The sequence below is a fragment of the Ambystoma mexicanum genome, chromosome 2q (assembly GCF_040938575.1).
Source record: "Ambystoma mexicanum isolate Mex_15411 chromosome 2q, UKY_AmexF1_1, whole genome shotgun sequence".
Classification (NCBI taxonomy): domain Eukaryota; kingdom Metazoa; phylum Chordata; class Amphibia; order Caudata; family Ambystomatidae; genus Ambystoma; species Ambystoma mexicanum.
Genome location: NC_090924.1, coordinates 443,799,152 through 443,818,945, shown reverse-complemented (window position 1 = coordinate 443,818,945; position 19,794 = coordinate 443,799,152). Strand labels below are relative to the sequence as shown.

Genomic DNA, 19,794 nt, shown 5'->3' with positions numbered 1-19,794 from the left:
GTTTTCCTGTGCCTAGGGGAAAGTTTGGCACATTTCCATGTATTGTGTTGCTGCCTGCCATCTAAATGAGACTGCGTTGATCGAACATGGGTAACTGACTCTCTCTAATGCATTAAGAATGCTTAGGTACACAAGGCACATACCGCACAATTGCACTAATTTATGCAATAGTTACCTAGCAGGAGAGACTCCATAATCACTAAGGTGGTTCTCCCAGCATGAAGCTCATCCATTGCACACTGGATGGGCGGACCCCTGCGATGTCCTCAAATGCGAGCAATGGTGCCTGCGGGTTAGTAGCACATATAAAGGCTAAATCAATTTAAGTTTACCAAAAGTGAGAGTTGTTTCCTTTTCAAGGAAGCTGAATGTACATGTTTCCATGAATGACCACACTTCAGTCTCTACGCGCAGCCTGGCAGCAGTTTTGCTTAGGGGCTGCATGTATCATCCATTGGCCTCGTGAATTAAATTAAATGAAATTAAATTAAGAGAGTGTCTCTTTCGCTATTTATGGCAATACAAGAATGTTGCGCCGGAAATCTTTCGGCACAAGTATTTTGAGTGATGCTGCCTGAGTTTGAATACGAGGTTTGTTCCTCATGTGCTGCTGGTTTCCACATACCTTCTTGGGTGAGCAGCTGGAAGTGCACTTGCTCACAGTATTCCTCTATTACAGCAATACTTTGCCTGCTCGGCTTCAGGCTTCGCCTGAGTTTGAATAAGAGGTTATTTCCTCATGTGCTGCTGGTTTTCACACCCTGGTAGGGTGAGCAGTTTGAGGTACACTTGCTCAGTGTATTCCTCGCTTAAAGTTGGCAACTTTGTTTGTGTGCTGCATATGACATTGGTGATTACCTTAACTAGTTATGTGCCAGAACCTGCTCGGTTTCAGGTTCTGCCTGAATTCTAGTGCAAGGTTACCCCCTCGTGTACTGCTGATTATCATGCCCTGCTCGGGCGAGCAGTTGGAGGTACACTTGCTCAGTGTATTCCCCCTTAAAGTCAGCAACTTTGTTTAGGTGCTGCATGTGGCAGTTGTCATTATCTTCCCTGTAGGTGTGCGGTCACCAGCTCGGTGACAGGCTTTGCCGGTGTTCTCCTGCGAGGTGTACCCCTCGTATACTGCTGGTTCCACACCCTGCTGGGGTGAGCAGTTGAGATGCACTTGCTCAGTGTATTTGTTGCTAAACAATGTGTTTGAATAAGGCCTGGAACACAGTTGCGCTTTCAGAATTGTCAGTAGCCCGGATAGCTCAGTAGGTATCATCTTCTATAAGGGCTGGGGTTTGGACCCCTCTGAGGGCGTAACCCCTCTTCCTTGGATATTTTTTATATTTTATATATTTTTATATTTTTTGATATTATTTATTTAATACTTTAAAGAAAAGAGTGCGTGAAGGTAGTTGTAAACAGACTCATGTGGGGGGTTGTACCTTCCTCTCTAGCCATCACTCTGGTGTTAACCTTCGTCTTTTAGTAAAATTCTGTCACCCTTTACCTTAGTTAGTTTCAGGACAACTCAGTCCTCTCCTTAGGTTTTTGCTTTCCCCAATAACAATTTCTCCACCCAGTACCCATGATGATTAAGCTGCAGAATTTGTCTCTCGACATGAGGAAGGAAAAGTGATGCGTTATACCCCTATTGAGGTCTGCAGGGCTGGATGCTCTCTATAATGGGTGGCGTATTTCCCTTACTATTTGTCCCATTAGGACATTCATTATATTATTCGGACTATTGGTGGAGAAAAGGTCAGCTCGTGGGTATCTGTTCAGTTTTGTTGCAAGGCAAGTTGGGCAACCATGCTCTAATTGGATGGAGTGTTTAGAAACACTTGCTGGTATCCGAGGGACGAGTTCCCAAATAATAGCTTTCTGGTGCCTGCCCCATGATTTTCCTCCCAGGGCTTGGCCTGTTTTCAGCTAACCGTCTAGCAGTATATTACAATTTCTCCTCTGCTCGAGGAGTACAAGCAGGTTTCTGTACCCTCTAGAGAGCTGTTTAGCCTCTTTCTTTATATATATATTTTTTCTACAGTGCAGCGAATAGAGTGCTGGCTTCAGTTCTGTGCTGAGCCTACTGATGCAGGTTCCTAATTTGGAAGGGTCTAAATCAGTCTTTTTGTCCTGCTGAGATCGATGAGTGAACACCTCACACCAGACACACCTTTGTTAGTAGTGTTGAGCAACACCCGTATGCCTTGCCTAAGGGTTCGTAGCACTATATATAAGTGATATTTTGCTTTGGGCAATGCACTTTTTCCTTCCCCTGATCCCCATAGTGGCCAGTTAGCCTCACATGCATACAGAGACTTAGACCTCAGTGTTTGAAGGGACAGTGGTCCCAGTATTTTTTCACAACCTTTTATTTACGGGGCATGATAATTATCCCAAAGTCCTTTTCCCCCTCATTCCCCTTCCCGCCAAGTTTGGGGGAGATTGCATCATAATATTACACCTCTTGGAGTAACACCTGATGCTTCTGTTCTTCCTTTTACAGGAGTTCTGGCTTATTTTCCTTTGCACTACTTCCTGGTATTTCACTAAGTTAAGCGTATTTTAAGGGTGTAAAGTGGAGCATGGAAGGTAGACCCTTTGGGGTTTTTCAAAGGAGATTGTTTTGCAATAGGGTTCCAGCATAGGGTGCTTGGGGTTTCAAGGTTTTTTCAGATTGGCTAGGATGGAGGTTAGTCCTCTTCTGGTGCGCAACTGCAGTTTAACTGTTTAGTGACCAGTTCTTTGAAGTTTAGAGGTTTTTTTTGCTACAACTATGGAATTTAGTGTTCCTCCTTTGGTTAGTTTAAGATCCTCTAAGGTATTTATCAACCGTATAGGAGGGAACAAGGTCCAAACACATTTACAAGGAGGTTCGGATATCACTATAATGGTAGCGATTGGATGTAAGATACATTTTTTCTCCTGGCCATGTTAGGTCCCTTAAGGGTCAGGTTTTTGTAAATATATTACTTTTGTCATGGTAGCAGAATCCTTCTTCAAGAACTCAGGAGGTCTGAAGGTCTCTGTCATGGCGGTTTGGCAGGTTAACTTTTCAAGTGGGCCCCCTCTCTTCCATGCTGCTTCTGCCTCCAGAAGACATACCTTTCTTAGGAAGGGTCCCTGCTCATTGGTCTCCTGCAGGGCATGACCTGTCCTCCATGATGGATTGGGGAGCTCCCTTACATTGACATTGAACTCTATTAGTTCTGTTCTTTACAAGTTTTTTGTTTGTAAAAGTTTTTTTCTTTGCTGCTGTGGTTTCAGAGTAAAGATTGAAATGCATAATAATCGCCTCCTTGTCTTTAATAGAATCTAAACCCCCATCTCACGTTAGTATGGGGGATTAGCCATTCTTTTTTGCAAGATTGTCTACTTTGCCTTGTCAACATTATTGCTTTTAAGTACTGTAATTACAAGTCAATAAAACCAGCTTGTCTTTATATTGCAAGGATTTTATAATGTTGACGCTTGCAGTGTGGGTTTGAGGCAGGACGGCACTTTCTAGCGTGCCGACTCGTAGGCTACATTTGCTAGAAACTGCCGTGCCCCAACCAATGATATACAAACACTGGCCACTTTGCGCCGCGGCCTCTTCCCTCCGAACAAAGCTTTCGAGTCAGGATGGCAGCTGCCTGTTATTACCTGAGCAAATGACCTGCGCACTTCCGGCAGGACCGCACGTCTGCTGGTTGCTACTGTGCCCGCACTGCCACAGATGTGTCTCGTTCCCGATGCATTTCAGCGAATGCATCTGCACTGTCGACAGAGGTGGCCCAAAGTACATGTTCTCGGAATCGGTCACAGGCTCGCCGCACTCAAGCTCTCTGCAGACAACCCTTGCATCATCGGGGTCCCAATCATCGCCGCACACGGCTCCCCAAGAGTCTTGCGCGTACACTTCCACTCGCCCTGCACAGCTGCTGCGACCTCCGGATAGCTGCAGATGGATATCCTCTGCAAAACAAACAACGAGCATACAGTTAGGACCTGCAGATACCAATAGGGGAAAGGGCCGAGGAAACTAGGTATGTCGGCCTGCTAAATAAACATTGGTAAAAGCAACATTGTGGGAAGCAAGCCGCAGGGCAGCCATTCGCAAACAATATATGGACGATAGATCTGCATATCAAAATAGATGATAGAATCTGTGGCAGATTCAAGCCAAAGGGCCGAGTAGGCAAAAATGACAGTGGGCCCCAGGTGAGTCAGCAGAATTGCACAATGATGAACTTTAGGGACAAATGCTACTTTTTAAATATATATATATATGTATATATAGATTGATTGATATTTTATTTCTATCGCACTCATACAGAAGTGTTTCAGAGCACGACAAGGCAAGGGAGGGGAACAGGGGAGAACAAAACAGCGATATTACTAGGCCCAGTGACATTGAGAACGCGCAAGTGCATGGGAGCGGGCAAGGGTAAAAGTGCATGGAAGGAGGGAGAAGTGGAAAGTGCGAAGCAGAGGAGAAACAGATAAATAACAATAAATAAACAATAAAGGCAACAAACAGTGGTAATGCAGCCAGCAATTTGCAAGTGCTATGTTTAAGGCAGCAGACAGGGTAGGTCTGATAAGTGCAGGAAGAAAAAGGGGGGGCTGTATGGGTACAGATAGAGACCCCAGTGCAAGGAGAGGCCCGGAGGCAGTGCGGGAGGGTGGCAGGGTGAGCAGGTACCTGGGCCCGAAGTACAGAGTGTGGCCAGGTGCACAGTGCCAAGAGAGAACAGATCCGCAGGGGCGAGGGGGAGCGAAGGCAGAAGAAAAGAGGAAGGTATTGAGGTGCTTCCGGAATCGGAGATGTTCTCCTCAAGTTTTAGAGTGGCAGGGAGGCTGTTCCAGAGGGAGGCCCCAGCCGAAAACAGAGATCTACCCCCAGCTCGTTTCTTTGAAAAACGACTGACCCTGAGGGAGTTGGAGGTAGAGGAGCGAAGAGCTTGAGAGGGGAGGTATTTGCAGAGGGATAGCTGAAGGTATTTTAGACCCAGGCCACAGAAAACCTTGTGGACAATGCAGAGGGTTTTGAATTTAATCCTTGCATCCCCTGGGAGCCAGTGGAGAGATTTCAGAGATGGAGAGATACGATCCCAGGGCTTGAGACCAAGGACAAGTCTCGCAGTCCTGTTCTGGATTAGTTGCAGAGGGCGGAGAGTAGAGGCAGGTAGATTTAGAAAGAGGCTGTTACAATAGTCCAAGCTAGAGAGAACCAGAGCATGGGATACCATGAGCTTCTGGGGGAAGGAGAGGAAAGGCAGAGTACCTTTGAGGAGGTGCAGTCGGAAATTTGACTTTTTATAGATCTCAGAGATGTGGGCTGAGAAGGAAAGGGTGGAGTTAAAGATGATGCTGAGGTTCTTAGCCTCGCAGGTGGGGGTAGGAGGAGGGCCAAGGGAGGCCAGCCAGAGAGTGATATATTACAGTTTTCTGTGTTGGGGGGTCTAGCTAGAGATAGCTGGGTCCCCTCGCCAGGTTTTGCTGTCAGTGGTGGTAATATTGAAAGATCAAGCCTGAAGCTAATGTTGGAAATTATAGGGTTCAAGGCATTGGGCAATGGACTTCAGAGGATATCCCCAGTGTTCTTACCCTCACACACTTGAAATACCATTGAACATAACACATTTAAAGGAGTTGACCCTTTAATCTCAAAACATCCCAGGCATCACCTTTTTTTGTGGGTGCTGCGTGTGGCACTTGAAAGACCCCTTAATACCATCCCACCACCTCCCTATCTCCTCCAGCTCCACAGGGCCCTGCTGCATGGCAGTGAATGGAAATGGAGAGGGAATAAGGGCAGGTTAGTGAGGGAGAAAAGTATGGAAGGGGCAGGTGACATAAACACTGATGGCACCGGAAAGTGGAGAATGAAGGAGGGCAGATGCGTGAGGGTGTGATTGAGAGTGAGGGAAGGCAGGAGATAAGGTGATGGAACAGATCCAGGTGAGGGTAAAAGGGTGAATGGGTACAGAGAATGAACAAGGGCAAGAAACCGGGGCAATCGTTAATATGGCTCAGGAGTGAAGGGGACTGCACGGTGAAGATTATTGAAGGGTGGGGAAATAGAGAGCATGAGGTTTAGGAGTGTAAGGAGAATGGAGACTAATGGAGGTCTAAAGAGTCGGGGAGAAATGAAGAGTGAGGGAGGGCAGGAGAAAGGGAGAGAAGGGAGGCAAGTGAGTGAGCAATGGGCAGTGGAAGGGCAGCAATGGAAAGGCAACTGGTGTGATGTGCGTAAAACAGGGGGAGGGAAAAATTGAGTGAAGGAAGGAAAGTGAGTAAGCGAATAGCAGGCACAATGTGGAAGACAGTGGTATCTTTATAACAAAGAACCTTTGACAGAAATGGAGAAAGAAAAGGCGAGAGGAGGATTAAGGGAATGAGGCAATAACAGAGGATGACATAGGGGGTCATTCCAAGTATGGAGTTAACCTAGGGGGGGCTCAAATGGGAATGGGGATGTACCGAGTCCGGGTTCCTTGAATGAGGAATTACCGGGCCATTCCGACCTTGTAGGGCCCGGTAATTCCTCATTCAAGGAACCCGGACCCGGTACATCCCCATTCCCATTTGAGCCCCCATAGGGCTCAATGGGAATGGGGAGGATGCTAAAAGGGCCCGTTAATAACAGGCCCGTTGTTAGCATCCTGGTCTGCTCGCCGGACCCGCTAAGGACTCCTGGTTTTACCAGTTGTCCTTAGCGGGTTCCCGCTGGCAGACTCGTAATGGGGCGGTAAGGGGTTGACGGCTCCGGCACCTTTACTGGTGCTGTTAACCCCTTACCGCCAAGGTCGTAATGACCTCCATAGTATTCAAAAAGAGCTGGAACGAGTGGGATATATAGAGAGGAAATTGCTAGCAGGGAAGAAAGGAGGGCAAAAGACTGCTGTATGGGAGAAAATTGAACTAGGAGGGAAAGGAATAAAATGGGAGCATATTTGTGATGCGTGGGCGATAGGCACTTGCCCTAGCTGCCCACCTATACGGAGACACAGTTGCAATAGATATATGAAAAGGTAGCAAATACAATGCTGCCACTAAAATAAGCATTTATGCTCCACCAGCATCCCCAGTTTCAGCTTTGTATCAACCTCTTTTCAATAAACCGATTAGAGGTTGATGAGCCAGACACAGGGGTGCCTGGCTAAGGACTGTTGCCCCTTAGAAGGTGTGACTGGTGGGTGATAATAAATGGGAGGGGGGTATAACGCTGCATGCTGTGTAAAATAATGGCTCAAGCAGATTACCTTATATTGAATTCTCCTTCAGTGTGAATAACTTTTTTTTTTTAAACCAAATGATGTTGTTTTTAGGTCCACATTCCTTTGCAGGCTGCTACTGCAATTGTGCATTCAAGGTGGTGAAAATAAAGCAATACATGTCCTTTTGTTTGCCCTGTTTCTATAACAATGTATGTAATGTCAGGTTAGTTTCTCATGTGATTTGTGTACTTTTCAAAGCATTGATAAAAAATGAATTATTTTGTTTTTGGAAACCCAGATCGTAAACATATTTATGTGACCTATCACTGGGAACACATGTAGTAAAGTGCTTAAATCAAAGCATTGGTCCAAACACTGATTTCACATTTTCTTTTTTTAAACTTTCTTTATTGAATATTCGAATAACAAACAACAACACAAAGGTTACCTCCAGCCCACAGGTTCTCCCACACACCCTCCCAGCCCAGACACAAAAAAAACCAGTGGCAAGCATGAACAAACAGCTCCAGACAGTCAATAGTGCACAGAAAGAGAAGAAAATGTTCACTCCAGCCTCCTCAGAGTCTGAGATGACGGGTCAGCCATCAACAGGCTTGTATTATTGAGCATAGACCAGGGAGGGGGCTGGAGTTTGCGCCGTTGAGGACATATCTGCCATGTATTGTCTGAGGGTGGGCCAATAGTCAAGAGGGCGGCCAGAAGGAGGAAGTGCGGAGATGTATCCAGTCTCTCTTCGCTCAGTGGTGTTCATGATTTCCAGCCGTTTAGCAACGGTGGGCGGGTTAGATCTTCCCCAGAATCTAGCTATAAGATACCTCGCCAACACAGAGACCATACTTAACAGTTTATTTTCCAAACGTGTGCCATCTTCTATCAGAGCCAACAACCAAAACTTCGGGGAGTAAGTATGCGGCGAGGGTAGCATCGCTTACCGCCGCTATGTTAGACCGGTAGGGCCCACTGCGGGGACAAGACCAAGCGACATGGAAAAAGTCAGCGTCTGTGTACCCACACCGCTTACATGCAGAGGATTTCCCAGGGAAGAACCTATAAAGGGCGGCGGGATGCCTGATGGATACATTTGAACTGAAGTAGTCTATAATGGCAGTTCAGGGATATATAGCGTGTTTGCCTGCCAATTGCCCTCCATTGGGTTTCAGCGGCATTCCAAGGGCGGAGTGCCATATATGTTCATGCCTGCGATTAACACACGCCCTCCCTCCCCTGATCAGTTTGTATATAGTAGACACCAGTTTACCAGATGATTGCGGCTGAATAATAAGGCTCAGGGCCGGATGAGGGGAAGGAGCTCGGGGAATGTCCGGCCAGATATCTTTAAGTGTACCCCGAAGCCTAAAGTAATAAAGTAAAGACACTGAGTTATGCGCACCTCTGGACTTAAGTTCCTCCCAGGATGCCATTTGGTCATTATGGACTAATTCATAGAGAGTCTACACCCCCAACCCCGAATACAATTCCTTAAAGAATTTTTCATGCGTTAATGGTACCCCAACTATATTGTAAATCAGGAAACAGGGCAGGTATCGGGGAGTGGACCCGAGCAACTGGCAGATTCTGTCCCAGGCTTTACATGTCACTGCCAGAGGTTGGATCTCCCCCCTCAGGAGGGGCCCCTATTGCCCGATAATAGCCCCAGAAGTGAGTTGGGAAAGTGATTGCTACTGCTAAGTGGTTGTGTAGGGTATCAGGACTCGGGGAGCTCCAACCTGCAATATATTGTGCCTGTGCTGAGAGATAATATAAAAACATGTCGGGGCATTCCAAGCCACCCTGGTCATATGGCTGGGCAAGAGTATTGTACGCTACCCTGGACTGCTTACCGGCCCAGACTAACTTTGTCATCAATTTCCTAACACAAACCCAAAAGCGTGTCGGGGGGCATAGCGGAACGTTATTAAAGACATAGAGTAGTTTAGGGAGGATAACCATCTTGGACAAAGCAATGCGAGCCACCTGGGATGCAGGAAGTAATATCCAGGCCTCCACCCTCTGCTCCAATTCCTCTAGGGTCTGTATGTAATTCTCCCTGTATAGGGCATCTGGCGTGGTGGAAACCCTCACTCCTAGATAGCGTATCCCCTGCGGGCACCATCGAAAACCGTCTCCCACATCAAGCTGCTGCACAGAGGGGGCCAGGGGGAGGACTTCTGACTTAGTCCAATTGATCCTGAGACCTGACAATTCGCCAAACCTGACCACTTCTTGGGTCAGAGGATTTAAGTTTTGCCGAGGATGCTTAACAAACAAGAGGATTTCGTCGGCATACAAGGATATCACTGCTCGATGCGTGCGCACCGTTACACCCCTGTGCGCATGCAGCTCCCGGACATGACACGCCAGTGGCTCCATGGCAAGAGCAAACAAGACAGGTGAGAAAGGGCACCCTTGGCGAGTCCCCCGTGTAGGGTAGATGTATTCTGAAACAGTGCCGTTGGTGCATATTGCCACCCTAGGGGCGGTATACAATATTTTAACCCACTCTATCAACCTCAATCCGAACCCGGACCGGTGAAGCACTTCGAAGAGGAAGGGCCACTCGATGGAGTCAAAGGACTTCTCTGCGTCAAGCACCGCTATGGCTATTGGGACCTCTGGGTTAACATTGTGCATTAAGGTGAATAATCGCCTCAGGTTAAATTGGGTGGAACGACTGTTAGGAAAGATTCATATTTGAATGTAATTTTCCCTCCGCGTGGCAACCCCCAAACGTTTTGCTGCTGTTTTACACCCTGATCTAAACTTTGCCAGAGAAGTGCAGTCCTCCGCCACACTCCTCTGGGCTTTTGCTCAATTCTTATGGGGAAACTGACATGCCCTTAAGAAAGTCAGTACTTGGAGACTTCGTTTCCCTTAGTCCTTTCCTCATGTTGCAGCTTTTGTGCAACATGTAACAAGAGTGCAATGTAACTTACTTTACCGCACTCTTGGGTCTCTAGTCATTCCAAAGGCCCTAGAAACTCTCGCTGGACTTATCATGAACTGTGCAGGTGTGTCATGGACAGGACTGGTGACAGCTATCGTTTATCTTATGTTTTGTACCCTTTTTTGCCATGTAATCCACGCTTACCGTGTTTGGCACGAATAGGTGGCCTGGCTCCAAAATGGCCATGCCACGAGGTTCTTTGTCCTGTCCTTTGGTCATTTTACCCCTTCACCTTCCCCAGGTTGAGCCGACCCGGGTGAGTCCTTATTTGGTCACGCACTTTCCCGCGAAACTCAACGCTTTCGTGGGCTTCTGCATGCCTTGTGTGTGTGCCTCCAGGATGTGGGCTGGGATGTCTGTTCCCAATACACATCCTGGGTGCCAGAGAGTCTGGAGTGTCCTGAATGCCTGGGACCACCGTGGTCCGTGATTGGTCCACGTATGGAGTGAGTGTTTGTGAGCAGATCTCCCATTGGGTCCTCTCCATTTTGGCGTGAAGGGAACTTTGGATAAGAGGAGGCTGAAAACACCACTACCATGTCGATCTCCTGAGTTCACACCGAACAAGGGATAAGGAGCCAAGTATCCTGCAACAAGAAGCCGAGTCGAGGAACCGCTGGTGACCCACTGGAAGGTTTGGCACCCTGAGCCCGCTGTAGTCCTGCGAGACCCCTCTGCATCTGATCGTCCTGGAAGGTCTGCGAAGGCGCTTCGACCCATTGGAATAGTGGGACCAACTATTCTCGGCACCTTCATCAAACTCTGCAAGTAAGCCTCTTCGGAAGTGTCCCTGGGCCAACCAGTGGGCTGACCAGCTTACCCAGGACGTTTGCTCTGTCACCGCTGCCGTTTCGGGGAAGCCCTCGAAACTTGGCCTACTGCTAGCTCTATGTCCACGGCACCCTCACACCGAATTTCGTACACTTGGCATTCCCAGGTCTGAAGTGAGACGAGTGCGCCCGGACCAGAGTAAACGCAGTTGCCGTGTTGCCCTGCTGTGGTAACAACCTGTGCACGTTTGCTGCATTTGTGACCCCCTCGACCCTGAATCCTGCTACCGCGGAATCTACACGGTGTCGAGACGTCCTGATTGTCGCATCTGAACCTGCCAGCAACGTGAACTGAACTGGTGAAGTCTGGGTCTGCCTGCGTCGGGGACCGGTGAGTAGTCCATACCCCAACTGGTGGCCCCTAGCGCAGGAACCCATTTCTTTTCTACCGCTGTTGCGAAATAGCAGATCCATCCCACACTCTCACCCTGCCTCTGCCCGCAAGTGGAGGTCTTGCTTGAGTAGTGGGGACTTGTTCTTCATCGCTTCATCCACCTTCCTGAACTGTCAGAGACCCTTGAAGAGACCCTATTTTGTCCATTGGCACAAGCGCGTGCATGTACTATTGAGCACAAGGCTCCTCTCTTCGTAGGGCTTGGACTGCCTCCTAGTTAGGTGTACTTCTGATGTCAAACTAGGTCTAACGGTTACTTGCATTGCCTGTTTTGCTCCCCATCTAGGTGGTTGACATATTTCGTGCTTCGAACTCCTTAGACCCCTCGTTCTTGTATATATATATTGTATTGATTGTGATGTGTTGGTTTACTTTAGTATTATTGTGATTCTTTGCTATGGTCGATGTTACAAAGGCCTTGTAATAAACATGTCTATATTTTTAATATAACACCTGTCTGGTGTAATTTGTAAGTGTCCTTGCTTTGTGTGCTCATTGAGGTCTTTCAGTCACCCTCACCCATCTTGAGACTTAGTCTTGACTGCCCCGCCATCGCTACCCTGATTGGTCTGGCTTGTCCAGAGGTTACCCTGTTCCAAGAAATTAGGCTGGCCTTCTGAACCTCTGCCCCTCCAGGTCAGAGTTCAGAAATCCATCTTAACAACGACTAGGGATAAAACCAGCTTGGTCTGGAAGGACCAAGGCTGGCATGTGAGGTAGAATAAGGTCAGTGAGAATTTTTGCAAGAATTTTATTGTCGGTGTTAATAAGTGACAATGGCCGATATGAGGACATATTTCGGGGGTCACGCTCGGGCTTTAGGAGCACAGTCACCAGGGCAGATCTAGTGGATTCTGGGAGAGACCGACACGAGAAAGCGCTGTTGTACATTTTGAGTAAATGGGGAAGCACCAAGTTCACGTACGCTTCATAGAATTCCGCTATTATGCCATCTGGCCCGGGTGCCTTACCCTTGGGAAGAGATTTAATGGCTTTGCGGATTTCTTCTTCTGTGATAGGATCATTAAGCAAGGTGCCCTATTCCGGATCCAGCCAACCCAGTGCCACCTCGTCTAGATACCTGGTCAGCACATCATGCCCGGGGTACGGGCGCAACGTATATAACTGACTATAATACTCGCAGAATTCTGCATTGATCCCTTGTATGTCTCTAACCAAGCCACCATCACGGGACTGAGTCTGCATTAAATTGAAAGAACATTTGAATATCCTGCCCTATCTCTGACTGATTTCACATTTTAACGAAATGTGTGATCCTGGGAAAATCATTTAAATTCACTGTGCTTCATCTGCTGACATTGGGTGTTGCTAGAAGTGATTTACTTTGCAATTTTTGCTATGAAGAAAAACCCTCATGGTTTACTAAACTATTGAGTTGTTCTATATTTGTGATAGTGAATATGTATATGTTGCACAGTATATTATTATCTTGGCTTACATGTGAACATTTATTTTAATGTCTTTACCAAAGGTATGCTAGCGTATTGAAGACTGATGCCACTGCTTGTAATGTTATTTACTGTGTTGTCACTACTGATCATGTCAATCCATATTGTGCAAATTATGGATCTTCATATCTTTTGCTGGACAGGCCCAGGAGACAAATTACAACATATCAGTGCCTTGTATGCCCAACAGTCCCACAGTGTTGTGAATTTGTTGTGCTGTGTATGTGTTCAAGAGCCTCAGGGATGGGAGGGTGGGGGTGCACAGCTGCTCCTATTTTGTCTTTCTTACTACACAGCAACATATTTCGGCCATAACATTAAATGTGCACTTTGCCTTGTGTGCATGTTACAGGCTGACCTTTTCTGGTGGCTGTAATCCTTAACTCAGTGGTATTCAAACTTTTTCATATCGAGCCTCCCCCTAGTAAAAAAAAAAATTCTGAGCCCCTCTACCTAAGCGTTGCACCCCACCTAGGGGGCAGATTTTCTACTAATTAAATTGTCTATTAAAAGCAGTCACCTGAATCCATTTTTATATTAACAACATTCATCTTAATCTTATTTTAAAGAGTCTGCCCCACTCCCCTAGACATTTTTCGAGGCCCCCTAGTTTGAAGACCACTGCCTTAAATGAAGACTTTAAATGTGTACTTGGCAGTAGGTTACAGATTGCCTTTGATAGCATCCAGCAGTCTTTGCCTTTTGCTCTGGTTTCATCTGTGTTAGCACCTTGCTGACAGAGCATTTGCTAACTTTACAGTGGCAGTAGTGTTTCAGCTGGCCTCTGACTGCCTACCCCGTTAGATTAAAGGGCATTCCTTTCTATCCATTCCTATTTAAGCAACCCAAGGGTGGCACAGACGGTGTCCACCCTTCTTAACTGTAGGAAAGGGGGTGCCCAATCATATTGAAATGGGTCCCCACGAGCCCTGACAAATGTTTAGCCTGGCCCTGTGAGTGAGTGCTAAAGCTACTCTTTGCTATTCCAATGTGCCTGACTGCCAGCAAAGAGGCAGGAGGGCATGTGTGTTGTGGCTGGTGTGATGAGATGTGAAGGTGCCTTTTGTCTGTCATCTGAGTGCTAAATCCGTCTCTGGACAGACTTTCTGCTGTTAAGAATAGTTTTGTGCATAACGTATCCACACTTTTATTTCTATTAGGTACAGACTTGTAAGCTTACAGTACTAATTCGGGGGCATTTGATCACGCTGGCAGTTTTACTGCATTTTTCGTGGCTTTTTTTTATAAGGGGGCAGACCCCCATTACTCCACTCCCTAGATCCACCCCTCTCCACACTGCCCTAAACATTAATATTAAATGCATCCAACCCGCCCATCTAAAATGTGGCAAAATGTCTGTTTCACCAAATGTGGTGAAAAGGCTACAAACAAGTGGGCGGGAAATGGGAATGAGTAATCTGAAAGCAGAAAACGTTGCCATTTTGGGAAAAAAGCAGGCAGACGTGATAATGAATTGAGGGAGCAAGATCAAATGGCAGCCAGAAATACAGACAGGTAGAAGACTAACGGGCAATCAGAAAAAAAGGACTGATGTAGTGGATTCAGTTGGCGCCTGAAACGGAGACTAAAGTTAAAAAGATTTGCCAAATGTACATGAGGGCAGACACAGGAGCTTGATCATCAACAGACAGAAGAAACAATCTGCCATTGAAACAGGAAACATGTTACAATAGCTCAGGTGATCATTGGTGAGGAAAGCATTAGGAGATCTGTCACATCCAACAGAAAATGAGGATTGATTGGAACCATGGAAAGTCTAAAAGAGGCTTCAATTGGGCTGAGCAACACATTACAACACCACCAGAGGCACTAATTCTTTCTGCCTGAAGCCTCCTGCAGTGGCCAGAGGACCGACAAGAAGCATGCACAATCCATTTAGGGGCTGCTAAGCTGACCTCTGACCCCAACACCACCATCTTTGAAAAGTCTTTCCACCTCCAAACAGGTCTTCAAATGGGCTGAGAGCAACACAGAGCTCATTACCCCACTACCAGAGGCACGCATTCCATCTGCCTGAGGCTGCCTGCAGACATTATGGGACCTACAGGAAGCATTTGGGATCAGTATAGGGGCTGCTCAGGTGACCTCTGACCCCAAAACCACCATTTTTGAAGGGTCCTTCTACCTCCAAAAGCTGCTTAATCTGGGCTGAGAGCAACACAAAGCTCATAACAACACCACCAGAGGCACTTATTCCATCTGGCTAAGGCTGCCTGCAGAGTTCAGGGGACCTACCAGAAGCACCCAGGATTCCTCTAGGGGCTGCTTGGGTGACCTTTGACCTCAAAACCACTAAAAAAGCCTCTCTACCCCCAGCAACAATTCCTGCTTCCAGCCAGGACTGCTCCCAGTTTCCAAAGGACTTGCCTCCATTTTAATCACCAAATGGGTGCACTGGTCTCAGATCACGTGACCAGGGTCGTGGAGCCAAAACCTGTGTTCATCTTAAGGTGACTTTGCCCTGTCACACAGTTTAGTAGCTCCATTTGTGCGTCTAGCCCATGGGCTTCTTCAGTTAAGGGTGCTGAAGTAAAGGGCAATCTCCCAGCCTTCTTCCCTCAGCTGCTTGTCTATGAGCCTTGTCTGAAAGGACCCATTATTGCTTCTTCTCAGCCCTGCTCTTTCCATTCTATTCTCATGCTATCTCTCCCTTTCCCTTCTACTTCTCTCTGCACTCTCCACCGCTTAGAACCATCTCAACTCTCTCCTATCCCTAAAATTTCTTCTCCTCAACACCGGCCCTCTTCTCGCTCCACTTCTCTCTCCATTCACAAAACCTAGTTCAACTGCAGCTTTCATTACAATTCCTCATCTACCCCTAGCGCTTGTCTATTTCTCAGACTCAATGTCACTATGCTTCTACATCTTTGTCTCTTTCTATTTCTCTTTGGACTGCACAGTCTCTCTGTAATAAAACCTCCTTTACCTCTGACTTCCTCCTTTCTCCTTCTCCCTTTCTCCTTTTCTTAACCTCATCAACCTTACTGAAAACTAGATCTTTCCCTCTAATTCTGTAACCCGTTTTGCCCTTCATGGACCTGCCTAGACCTTCACCCACTATCCCCACCTCAAAGGCAGGGATGGTGGTGTAGGACTGTTTTCTTTTTTCCAAACTCCCAATCTCTCCTACTTCCCATCTTGTGCTAATTCTCCCTCTTTCGAATACTCTATCTCCACACCCACTGCCCCCTACGTCATACTTATTATCTCGCACTATCGGCCACCTGGTCCTGTAGGTCAATTCTTTGACCACCTCTCAGAAATAAATTGACTCTCTCCCTCCCGATCACCACCTCATTGTCATTGGTAACTTTAACCTCCCCTCTCCCTCTACTGCTCTATCCACATACTTTAACTTTATCTGCCTTAACTAGTCACCCATTTCTGTCCACTCTCTGCCCATCCATTCAAATGGAAACTCCCTTGACCTTATTCTCATCTCTTTTCAACTCTCTGCCTCTAATATCTCCATCACTTCTTCTCCCGTCAATCACTCCATCATCTTTGCCTCAGTCTCCACTCCTGCCTTGTGCTCAATTTCTTCATCTAATACTACTGTTACTAAGCGCAAGTTTCCCTCCTCTAAACTCCCTACCTCTCTGGCCTACACCCCTCTCTCTCCTCCTATGCTGCACTCACCTTTCCATTCACTGAAGAAGCCTTCACTAATTTCGACACTGCTCTCCATGCTCCCTTCTCCTTTCGCTACTCTCTTTCCACAATTACTCCCAAATCCTCCCCTCCATGGCCATTCATTACACCTCTCATCCACACCCTGAAAACAACAATGTTGAAAAAGGCTTAGCACTTGGCAAAGGTCAAGACACTCCTCAGATCTCCAATCCTACCTCACTGCTCTTCAAAACTATTCCTCAGCTCTTGACTCTGCCAAACATGATTTTGAGCTCTCATTTTGTCTCAATCCTCCCAACCCAGGTGCCTCCACAAATCCTCAACTCATTTCGCTCACCTCCTGAACCCTCGTGAATCTCCTCCACCGTTTCTGCAAAACATTTTGCACTATACTTTGCTTATAACATTTCTACCATTCACAGAACCCTTGTTACTTACCTGCTATCCCTTCATCCTGAGCACTTTTCTCCACCACTCCTACCCATCTCTGCCGCTACTATGTCTTCCTTTGCGCCCACCAACACTTGATGAGATTCTTGCCTTACTCCTCATAGCTAACCCTTCCTGTGCCCCCGCTGACCCACTGTCTTCACACATTGTAAAGCACATAGTTCCAAGTTTTGCTCCACATCTTACTTCCCTCTTCAATTCCTCTCTTGATAATGCTACTTTACCCTCATTCTATAAATCATCTGTCATCTCTCTCCTTAAGAAACCTGGTCTCAATCCTAACTGCCCTGCCAACCTTCATCCTCTCTGTCTTCTACCACACTATTCTAAAATCCTAGAGTGACTAGTATGCAATCGACTCAATTTGTTCCTTGATGCTCACAACCTACGGGACCCTCTTCAATCTGGCTTCTGATCTCTGCATTCTACCAAGAAGGCTCTCCTCTATGTCAGTAACTTCATCGCTTCCGCACGTGATGCGAACTGTTCATCTATTCTTATTCTTCTCAACCTCTTTTCTGCCTTTGATACTGTCTACCATTCTAACCTTCACTCTAAATTATCTCTCCCTGGCATCAGATATAAGGTCCTTGCTTGGTTTGCTTCATACCTTGCCCCTAGACACTTTCAGGTGTCCTAGAACAGCTTTACCTCCCCACTCAACCCCCTTATTGTTGGAGATCCCCAATGATCTGTGTTTCGTCCACTTCTCTTCACTCTCTGTACTTCAGCTCTTGGAACCCTGACCTCCTTTTACATCTTCTCCTATCAACTCTTTGCTGATGATACTCAGATCTTCTTCTCCCTTCCCGCCTTATGTGATGAGCTGTTGTAAAAATGTCAAACTGTCTCTCTGCCATCAAATATTGAATGGTGTCTTACTCGTGCATGTTCAGCTGTACTAAGACTGAAGTTCTCTACTTGCCAGCCGAACAGACTATCTCTTCCTCTACCCCTATTCTTCTCTTCTCTCCTGACTACCTTTCTTACTCTGCTCCAGCTCGTAACCTTGGTTTCATCTTCGACCCAGCTAAAAACATGTCAACCTCCTCTCCAAATCTGAAAAATCTGCCATCTTCCTTTCAATACTGCTAAACTGTAAATCTCCTCCTTAGTCCTTTCTAGATCTGACTACTGTGTCATCTTCCTCTATGGCCTTCCCAACTATGCTTTTTCACCTCTGGACAAAATCATCAATTTCGTGGTCTGTAGACTTTTCAACCTTTCTTGCTTTAACTCTACCTCCTCTGCCCTTTGCCATATTGGCTGGCTATATATGAAACAAAGAGCTAAGTATGCACGTCTTCTTATCATCTTCAGAATAATCCATCTACTAGACCTAACTGCTCATCTCTCACCCTACTCTTCCGCCCCCGGTCGTTACAGTCATCGGCTCAACTCCTAGCCACTATTTGAGCCCACTCCACTCCCTCTCACTTCCGCTCTCTCCCCTACTCTGGAATGCTTTTCCTGTCCCTCTCCGTACTACTCCAACTCAACCACTATTTAAATTGAATCTCAAAACCTTCCTCCTTCTGAAGAACTTGTTTCCTAGCACTCTACAGTACTTCATCACCCTGCCTACCTTCCTACCCTCATGGACAATCCTACAGCACTTTTCCATCACCCCTCCATCCGTAATGTAGCATTTCCTTCAGCATCCCGGTCCTATGTCATCCTGTCCTGTCCTCCTACCTGGTTTATGTTTCCACCTTCCCCTGCAACATCTGGTCCTCAAGTCACATTCTCTCACCCCACTGTGAAGGACACATGTCCTCCATTCTGTTGTCAATGTTACATTTTGTAAGCATTTTTGTGTCAAAAATGAATTCTTTCCTGTGATTTCTATAAATAAATACATACATAAGTAATAATAAAAAATAAAATAAAAAAGTCAATCAAAAACAAAGTGTATGGAAAGTGTGCCAATTGGAAAAGAGAACAAGTTAGACGACCTGAAAATTGGGAAGGAGGGCAGATTCGAAACATGTGTTAGTAAAACATAAGAAGTAAGTAAAGATATCAAGAACAACATCCACCAATCAGAAAGGGATATACATTTAGGACCTCAGTCAATTAGAAACCAGGTAATCTTTCACAGATGCAGCATAAGGGGGTTGTACTCTGGGCCCCACACTTGGTTATTGCTTTCTTGGCTATGAATATGTGTACCCAGAAAACAACATTCGATCTCTCTCCTCTTTCCTATGGCACCAGCTTCATCAGGTCTCCTGTCGCATACACTAGATGCAAGCAGGAGTGTGTAAAGGAGGATTCTCCCAGCCCTGTGTTAAGGGCCTGGGCTCACCGTCCTAAATCTAGGCAAGCAGAATTTCCTTGGGCCGTCCCTGGATCACCCATTGGTAGCTGTAGTCGAGCAGTCAAGACCAACTTTCAGGAGAGATGAAAGGCAGACAACAGTACATGGTAAGACAACATTGAGTTGAATAAAAGAATATCCAAACAAAAGTGTTAGACAAATATACTTTATGTTTCATTAAGGTAAGGAAGGGTTGATGCAGGTGACAAGTAAGTGGGGAATGTTCAGAAAGTCTCTAGGAGCCTTCATTACTTAATATATACAAGGTCAATATTCGCCGATGGGCATAGCGGTTTACATCATGTTGTGCCCACTCAGTTGTGCTAATCTACTAAACCTCTGAAAGCCAGTTTAACAGATGACAGGTGCTTCTGAAGTCGAAGTGGTGATTAAGTTACAGGTGAGCATTCATCAGTGCTGGGATGGAGAGTCAGTGCAGCCAATCCCACCAATGGTGAACAAGGTGTGGATGCACGGAAGGAGAATGCAGGCACCCCAGGAGTGGCACCAGTT

General features: G+C 46.5%; 1 protein-coding gene across 1 annotated transcript in view; it reads right to left on the bottom strand.

The window, feature by feature from the left end:
• LOC138569491 (scavenger receptor cysteine-rich type 1 protein M130-like) overlaps positions 1 to 19,794 on the bottom strand; it is a 512,555-nt gene that overhangs the window by 396,230 nt on the left and 96,531 nt on the right. Inside the window, exon 3 of the mRNA XM_069647512.1 lies at positions 3,640 to 3,951. Within this exon, the coding sequence (XP_069503613.1) occupies positions 3,640 to 3,951 (312 nt within the window). The remainder of the gene's footprint in view (positions 1 to 3,639; positions 3,952 to 19,794) is intronic.